At 37.7% G+C, this 8989-nt stretch overlaps 1 protein-coding gene across 3 annotated transcripts in view; it reads left to right on the forward strand.

The window, feature by feature from the left end:
• PPME1 (protein phosphatase methylesterase 1) overlaps positions 1 to 8989 on the forward strand; it is a 74894-nt gene that overhangs the window by 47844 nt on the left and 18061 nt on the right. For all 3 annotated transcript variants that reach the window (XR_001826573.2, XM_017532977.2, XM_017532978.2), the window contains exons 8-9: positions 1019 to 1084; positions 4586 to 4709. Coding sequence is in view for 2 of the 3 variants with exons in the window: in XM_017532977.2 (XP_017388466.1) it covers positions 1019 to 1084; positions 4586 to 4709 (190 nt within the window). In the remaining variant the exon portion in view is untranslated. The remainder of the gene's footprint in view (positions 1 to 1018; positions 1085 to 4585; positions 4710 to 8989) is intronic.

An 8989-nucleotide genomic window follows, 5' to 3' on the forward strand; every position in this document is an offset into this window, starting at 1 on the left:
CTGAAGGAAACAATACCCTTTCAGAAGAGGGGTTGGGAACTAGTGCCCAAGGCTGGCTTGATAGGAATAGAGGTACTTCATTTATTAAACAGGCATCAAGGCAAAGTATATTATTACAAATATTGGTAAATTTGTGGATTCAGTTGGTAGTTAAAAGATGAGGTAATTGTTCTGATTGCCTCTTTTCATCATTAAGGAACGTCATTATCTGAAGAGGGGGGCTTTAAAATTTTGAATGATTTTTTTAACCTAAGAAATGAGATTTAAAGAAGTGTTTTTTTTCTGGTGTTTGCTTCAGGCAGTGTTTCCAGTTCCCCTGGGAATACAGTCATTTTTGCTTTTCCCTTAGGTGTACTTAGGGGGACAAATTTGAGAAGACTAATTTATTCAGATAGCCTAAGCTCTGTAGCAGGGCATAAAAGGCCCTGGAGAAGCTGGTGCCTGCCTACCAATCCTATTCTGTCACACTCCCCCTTTGCCGCCTCCTCCCTGCTTCTCCTTGCATCCAGTCCTCTAAAATCATTATCCTGCCAACTTTCACATCACAGTGCCTTTGTTCACAATGTGCCCTCTGCCTAGAATGCTCTAACCAACCTCTTTTATTTTCTGGTTAAACTTACCTATTCTCAGTTTAGCAATGACCTTTGGGATGCTTTTTCTGACCTCCTCATTCATGATAAATTGTCTTCTTTGAACCTTGACTTATTATGTTAACATTAAATGTGTCTTTTTCTCCCTACCGAATTATGTGCTTCTTGAATATAGGCCTGGCATATAGTATCCTCTTGATAAATATAGGCAGAACTGAAATGGCTATGATGTCTTTACTTAATTTTTACTACCTAGCTTATAACCATGTAGCCAGGTGGGTAATAGTGGCAATCTCCATAGTAAGAAACACTGGTGACCACTGTTTTTTATTAGGTCTCACATAATCTGTAGAATTATTCATTTGATTTCAGTGATGTAATACAATGGATACTGAATAACCTTCTCTCTTCCTTCTTTTCTTTCCCAGTGTGAAGAGTGGCCAAATTCGAAATCTGGAGTCAGCCCGTGTCTCAATGGTTGGCCAAGTCAAACAGTAGGTCTCATTCTTCCCCCTTAGTCTGGTTAGAGGCTGAATCATGGTGAGAGAATTACAGATTGCTTGTTTTGTCTTACACTGATTTTACCATTCTGGTAAATGCCTTCATTATTTATATAATTTTACAGTTGAGCTCAGTTGGGACAGATACACGGATTTTCTTTTTCCTTCCTTCCTTTCCTTCCCTTTCTTTTCTTTTCTCCTCCATTTAATACTGGATTACCTTAGCAAAACTCTACGTGTAAAAACGTGAAGAATCCCAGAGAGTAGACATTAAAAATGGTGTTTACGGGCCGGGCACGGTGGCTCAAGCCTGTAATCCCAGCACTTTGGGAGGCCGAGGCGGGTGGATCACAAGGTCAAAGATCGAGACCATCCTGGTCAACATGGTGAAACCCCGTCTCTACTAAAAATACAAAAAATTAGCTGGGCATGGTGGCGTGTGCCTGTAATCCCAGCTACTCAGGAGGCTGAGGCAGGAGAATTGCCTGAACCCAGGAGGCGGAGGATGCGGTGAGCCGAGATCGCGCCATTATGCACTCCAGCCTGGGTAACAAGAGCGAAACTCCGTCTCAAAAAAAAAAAAAAAAATGGTGTTTACTTTAGAGATAGCAGCAGTAGTTTCATTCTCGTAACAGTCTCCTTCTAAGCCAAACCTGGTTGTGAGGAAATTATAATAAAAAATCTCTGGCATAGCCTGAGTGAAAGCCAGTTCTTTGAGTGATTCCTTGGCAGATTCTAAGAGTGAGCTAAGATTATTTAGCCCAGTTGATCTTTTCTGATAGAATTACATAGCATTCTGGGTATTGCCATATAGTCACAAAATAAACTTTAGATGAATTGAGAAAATATTGCCCAACAGAACAGACAGGAGCCTAGGAGTTAGATGAAAATGACAGTGGCATTGAGTGCTTACTATTTGTCAGGTACTGTGCTAGGCATTTTATATGCACTGTCTCATGTTTAAAACCTTATATTATGGAAGAATTTCAAACATACAGAAAATAGTAATACAGCGGTCCACAGTGTGCCCATTGTCCATTTTCAATGATTATTAACCCATAACCATGTCTTGTTTGCTTCATCTGTGCCCCTGTGTATTTCCCCAGTCACAGAATATTTTGAAGCAAATTCCAAACAAATATAATTTCCTCTGCAAGATTCTCATAGCATCTAAAAATAAGTACTCTTTCAATATCGTCACAATGACATTGTTACACCTAAAAAAATCGGCAATTCTTTAATATCATCAAATATCTAGTGAATATTCACATTTCTGATTGTCCCATAAATAATTTTTATGGACAAAGTCAAAATAAGTAGATAGATAGCAATTGGTTGATATATCTCTTATGTATCTTTTAATCTATAGGTTCCATCTCTCTCTCCCTTACTTTTTTGTTTCCTTGCAATTTATTTGTTGAGGAAACCTTGTTGTTTGCCCCATAGAATTTCCCATGATCTGGATTTGCTGATTGAATTCTCAGGCCATAATTTAACATATTCCTTTGTTCCTTATATTGTCTATAAATAGTTAAACCTAGAAGCTTAGTTGGGTTCAGGCATGTTTGTTTTTTGTTGCTTTGGGGTTTTGTTTGCAAGAATACTTGATAGGTGATGTTGTGTACTGCTATCAGGAAGTACATAATGTCTGGTTGTCTCTTTTAATGTCAAGAGCCATTGATGTTTATTACCTAGATTCATTAATTCATTTGCACTAGCTCATGTAATCCCTACAATACCTCTTTAAGATAAGTAGTGCTTTATAGTTGAGGAAATAGAATTTCAGAGAGGTAAATTAGTTTCCCAAGATCACATAGCTAGTGGATGACAGAGTTGAGATTCAAACTCCTGTGTATTTGACTTCAAGGCCTATGTTACGGATTTTATGCCTAAAAGGGCAATTTTAGTAGAAATATCAGGCAGTCAAAATGCAAGACTTTGAATAAGCTATGAGACTGCCCACTTTTCAATTCCTAAATATTTTGAGACCTCAAATTTGTTTAATCAGTAGGAAAGCATTTTAATGGCATATATGCAGATAGTTCAGTGATTTTTAAATTTTATTTCCAGTGGTGTCTTAGTAAGTAAACCTATGTGTAGGAGAGTGTGTATGTACATGTGTGTTCATTGTCACATAGATAGCTGGAACTTTCCTGCCCTTTATGATCTAGGTGAAATTGCCATGAACTTCCTAATCCACAGGCTATAAAAAATCAAAGCATATGTTTCCTTGTTACACTGTTTTTTTTTTTTTTTAATCACATCTATACTGTATACTAGATGTGAAACTTGGCACCTCAAGTTTCATATAAAACTTCTGTTTAACAAAACATTTGTGAACATACACTTCACTGAAGGTTTGGCAGAGAAGACAGAGAGGGAAAAGTTATCATTCTTAAAAATCTGCTGACCCTTGAATTTATCCCATTCTCTTTTAATCTTGCTTGTTCTCTGCCTCCTTCCTTCTCTGTCTTTCTCAAGGGCAAAATAACAGATTCTTCTCTATCATGCAGAGCAAACCTTGGCACTAACTGTTGCCCAGGCCCTTGGAAGTTTTTACCTTTAGAGCTTATCAATGTATTTTTTTCCATCAAGTTCTCTCTAAAGGAAGTATGGGACCAGCTGTTGATATAATAATAATTTTTCTACCAAAGATATAATAGATGCCTTTTTTTTTTTTTTTTTTTTGAGATAGAGTCTTGCTGTGTCACCCAGGCTGGAATGCAGTGGCATGATCTCGGCTCACTGCAACCTCTGCCTGATGAGTTCAAGCAATTCTCCTGCCTCAGCCTCCCAAGTAGCTGGGATTACAGGTGCGAGCCACCACACCCAGCTTATTACTTTTAGTAGAGACAGGGTTTCACCATGTTGGCCAGGCTGGTCTTGAACTCCTAATGTTGTGATCCGCCTGCCTCAGCCTCCCAAAAGTGCTGGCATTACAGGTGTGAACCACCGCACCTGGCCAGAGATGCCATTTTTAAGAGAAAAACAACAATTGGTTGGTTCAGATGGTTTCTGTCACCTAATTAAAAAATGAGGCTTTTTATCATTATGTTTGAGCCCTGTTCTGCTGTAAGCAGGGTACAGCAGAAAAGCACCATGCTTTGGAGTTAGTTGAGTCTGGATTTGCATCCCAGCCTTATCCACTTAGGAGTTAGGTGATGCTAGACAGTTTTCTAAACTCTTCAGGGCTACTTCATAGGATTGTTATGAAGATTATATAAGATTATGCCAATAAAAGTCATGCCTGAGGAAATAGTTGCTCCCTTTCTATGGGTCATTGTTGGCTCAATAACTGGAAACCAGCCCTTGGAGTATAGTAAGACATTGGTCATGATTTTCCACAGCCCTGGAAATGCACAATTCTATTTTCCTGCCAGGATGATTATTAAGGTTTAGCTAACATTTGATTATAAAAGGCCATAAATGTGAATATCTCTGAGATAATCTGTGTATGGAAAAAAGGTGTGTAATAGCTCTTTTAAAAAAATCTAGGTGTGAAGGGATTACAAGTCCAGAAGGCTCAAAATCTATAGTGGAAGGAATCATAGAGGAAGAAGAAGAAGATGAGGAAGGAAGTGAGTCAATAAGCAAGAGGAAAAAGGAAGATGACATGGAGGTGGGTAAAGGCTTGCATTCTTGAAAAGATGTGGTATGGAATGGTTCAAACTATGTGTGGGTGAGGAAGGGGTGATACATTGTTCTTTTTGTTTACCATTAGATATTTTAGGGAACAAAGACACTATCATAAGGGACAGTTAACTATAAAATAGAAAGCGCTGTTGATAGCTCTAAACAATTGGAACATAAAACTTACACTATATACCCTCCCCTAAAACAGACTGCTTTTGCACTTGTACTTCTGTTCCTGTTTTCTCCCATGAGAAAAATTCCATTTCCTACCAGTCTCCTCCAAGCTCATCCAGATCTTACCCTGTCCATCTATCTCTCAAAGTTTAACCCCTTGAGGAAGCTTTCTTTCATTTTCTTTTCTTTTTTTTTTTTTAAAGAAACTAGGTTTTGCTATGTTGCTCAGGCTGAATTCCTTGGCTCAAATGATCGTCTCACCTCAGCCTACCCGGTAGCTGGGACTACAGGCACATGCCACCATACCCAGCTTCCTTGGGGAAGCTTTCTGACCTCAGTTGTTATCACTCTCTTTCCAACACAGCAATGAAAGTCTATATGATACACCTTAGCACTTTCTTTTTTGAAGCTATACATATTAATTCATAGAACTGATTTTATAAGTCACACTCAGAAATACTGTGGTCCTTTGCTAGTCATGTGTTGACTCATGTTGTCCTCTGACTATGCAAAAATTGTATTTCAAACAATCAAAAAATGTGTATTTTGTGGCAAGAACTGATGTTCTGCATGAATTTCCCTCTGCATTTAGCTCAAGGTTGTATAAATAGTGTATTGTGAGTACTTGCTAGGCAATTGATTTGAGGATAGTTGTGGAAACAGTGCTTTTTTCTTGAAAATGTTTAGTGATCATGAACAGCAGACTAGGGATGGATTTGATTATAAACATCTTACTAATGGCAGGTAGTGAACGTGTAATGACCTACTTCTTTGCTTTTGGAGATACTACTGTTAGTACGAAGGGGAATACATTTTTAAACGGTTTTTTAAATTTGAGGACCTCCTTGCCATTTTTAAAAATCAATGATCAGAAATGTAATACTTTGTACATCTTTAGAGTTCACAGAGGTAAATAGTGCATGGTCTATTTGGTCCTCCAACACCTTATGAGGCGTTGAGAGATCTTTTCTCCCATATTACCCTGTAGAATCTGAGGCTCAGAGTTAGGAGACTTGCCTAAGGTAATAAAGCAGGTATTTAGTAGATTTGAAACTCTTAATATAATCAGTTTTTACCCCTTATGTGCTAAGCACTATGCTGAATGCTTCATATTTTCATCTCTAATTCTCATTTGAGTTCTGCATTGTAGATATTATCACCACTTTATAACTTAGATACAGATACTTGCCCATGGTCACGCATGAAAGTTAGAGATAAAAAACACCCAATCCTCGATTTTTAATTCTAACTTATTTTTCTTTGTATTTTTTTATAAGCCCAATTATGTGGTTTTATAAACTCCAGTAGTTCTGTTGAGAGGGAAAACTGAGGCACATTAAGTAATAAGGAGTGTCTCTGAGTATTCACTCCCCATTTCTCCCTAACCCTCCCAGCCTAGGCAACCACTAATCTACTTTCTGTCTCTATAGATTTGCCTAGCCTGGACGTTACATATAAATGGAACTATATGTGGTCTTTTGTGACTGGTTTCTTTTCCCTTAAAATAAAGTTACCTTGGTTCATCCATATTGTAGCACATATCAAATACCTAATTTCTCTATCTGGTTGAATAATTGTTCCATTGTATGGCTATACCACAGTCTTTAATCCATTCATCACTTGATGGACATTTGGGTTGATTCCACTTTTTGTCTATTATGAATAATACTGCTATGAACATTTGTGTGCAACTTTTTGTGTATACATAGGATTTTATTATTTGTCTTGGGTACACAGCTAGGAGTGGAACTGATGGATCTTATGGTAACTATATTTAACCTTTTGAGGAACTGACCGTTTTCCAAAGTGGGTGCACCATTTTACATTCCCACTAACAGTGTGTGAGTGTTACAGTTTCTTAGTATCCTTGCCAACACTTGTTATTTTCTCCCTTTTTGATTATAGCCACCCTAATGTGTATGAAGTGGTATCTGATTGTGGTTTTGATTTTCATTTTCCTAATGACTACTGATACTGAGTTTCTTTTCATGTACTTATTGTCCACTTACGTATTTTCTTTAGGCAAATGTTTGTTCAGATGCTTTGCCCATTTTTTACTTGGTTTACTTGTTTTTATTACTGAGTTGTAAGAGTTATCTATATATTCTAGATACAGATCCCTAATTTGCAAATACTTTCTCCCATTTCTTGGATTTCTTTTCACTTTTTTGATGGCATTCTTAGCTGTACAGACATTTTTAATTTTGATGAAATTCAATTTATCTGTGTTTCCTTTTGTCTTGTACTTTTGGTATTATATCTAAGAAGTCTTTGCCTAAAAGTCATGAATATTTATGCCTATGTTTTCTTCTAAGAATTTTCTTGTTTTAGCTCTTAGATTTGGGCCTATGTTCATTTTGAGTTAATGTTTGTGTATGATATCAGGGATGAAACCAACTTCATTCTTTTGCGTGTGGATATCCAATAGACATCCTGTCCTGGCTTCATTTATTAAAGAGACTCCCTTTCCCCATTTAATTGTCTTGACACCTTTGCCGAAAATCAATTGACTGTAAATGTTAGAGTTTATCTCTGGATTTTTAATTCTATTCCATTTATTTATATGTCTACCCTGTGCAAGAACCACACTGTCTTCTTTACAAGACAGTTGTTGTATATCTTGAAATCAGACAGTGTATAAGTCCTCCAACTTTTTTCTCCTTTTTCAAGATTATTGACATTCTATATTATTAAAAAATTTTTAAATACTTGTTTATGTACCAGACCATACTCCTGTTGTTTTACATGCTCATCATTACAATTCTTTTTTTTTTTGAATTCTAGCTGTGTGAATTCTGTTTATACATAATTCACTGATCTTTCTCACAATACTGAATCTGAAACTATAGCACCAGAACTGAAATATTCTTGAAAAATTCTAGTCTCTACAGACTTCTTGCCATTCATTGACATGCCATGATCTTGCAAGCCTTCTGTTTCATTGCTCCTGGTACTCCCTAGGTCTGAAAGTTCTTTGTCCAATTTAGACTTCAGGGTCTAGTTTGAATGTTAACACTTCTCTTTATTGCTCCCTGATGAGACTATGCAGGATTAATTTTTTCAAGATTTGTATTTCATAATACATTATATTAATATATTCCTCTCTTTAAAGCCCTGTCATCTTGTGTAATAGTTATAAAACTGCCTTTTCCAAGAAAATTTCTCAAGAGTAAGAATGTCATATTCACCCTAATACAGTACTGTTGCACAAAGCAAATGCCAAGTATATGCTTACTGAATTAAAATGATTAACAGAAGCTGATGCTAATAATTAGTTCGAATCTATAAACCTGGGAAGTATGGTTGATTTTACCTCGAAATAACTCTTCGACTGGTTATAGACCCAACTTGGAAAATTACATGAAAACACAATTCTAACAATGAAGCTGCAGCTACAAACAAAAATAATAACCATGATGTTTAGCTAAACATTTTTCTATTAATGATGCTGGAGATTGCTTTATCACTGCTGAATCTCAGTGTTAATTATACTGAGCTTGCCCAGTTAAAGCCCTAAAGTCCTATTTTTTTCTGAACTACTATCTAGTAGTTCAGTTCTACTCCGGAGGCTGAGGCAGGAGAATCACTTGAACCCAGGAGGCAGAGGTTGCAATAAGACAAGATCGCACCACTGCACTCCAGCCCAAGTGACAGTGTGAGATTCCCTCTCAAGAAAAAAAAAGAAATTAGCTGGGCCTGGTGGCACACACCTGTAGTCCCAACTAATGAGGGGCGGGGAGGGGGGAGCTGAAATGAGAGGCTCACCTGAGCCAAGGAAATTGAGCCTGCAGTGAGCCGTGGTCACTCCACTGCACTCCATCCTGGGCAACCAGAGTGAGACCCTGCCTCAAATAAAGAAATTTATTGGCCCGACGCGGTGGCTCACGCCTGTAATCCCAACACTTTGGGAGGCCGAGACAGGTGGATCAAGAGGTCAAGAGATTGAGACCATCCTGGTCAACATGGTGAAACCCCGACTCCACTAAAAAAAAAATACAAAAATTAGCTGGGCATGGTGGCACACGCCTGTAGTCCCAGCTACTCGGGAGGCTGAGGCAGGAGAATGGCTTGAACCCAGGAGATGGAGGTTGC

Source organism: Cebus imitator, unplaced genomic scaffold, assembly GCF_001604975.1.
Source record: "Cebus imitator isolate Cc_AM_T3 unplaced genomic scaffold, Cebus_imitator-1.0 Scaffold79, whole genome shotgun sequence".
Taxonomy (NCBI): Eukaryota; Metazoa; Chordata; class Mammalia; order Primates; family Cebidae; genus Cebus; species Cebus imitator.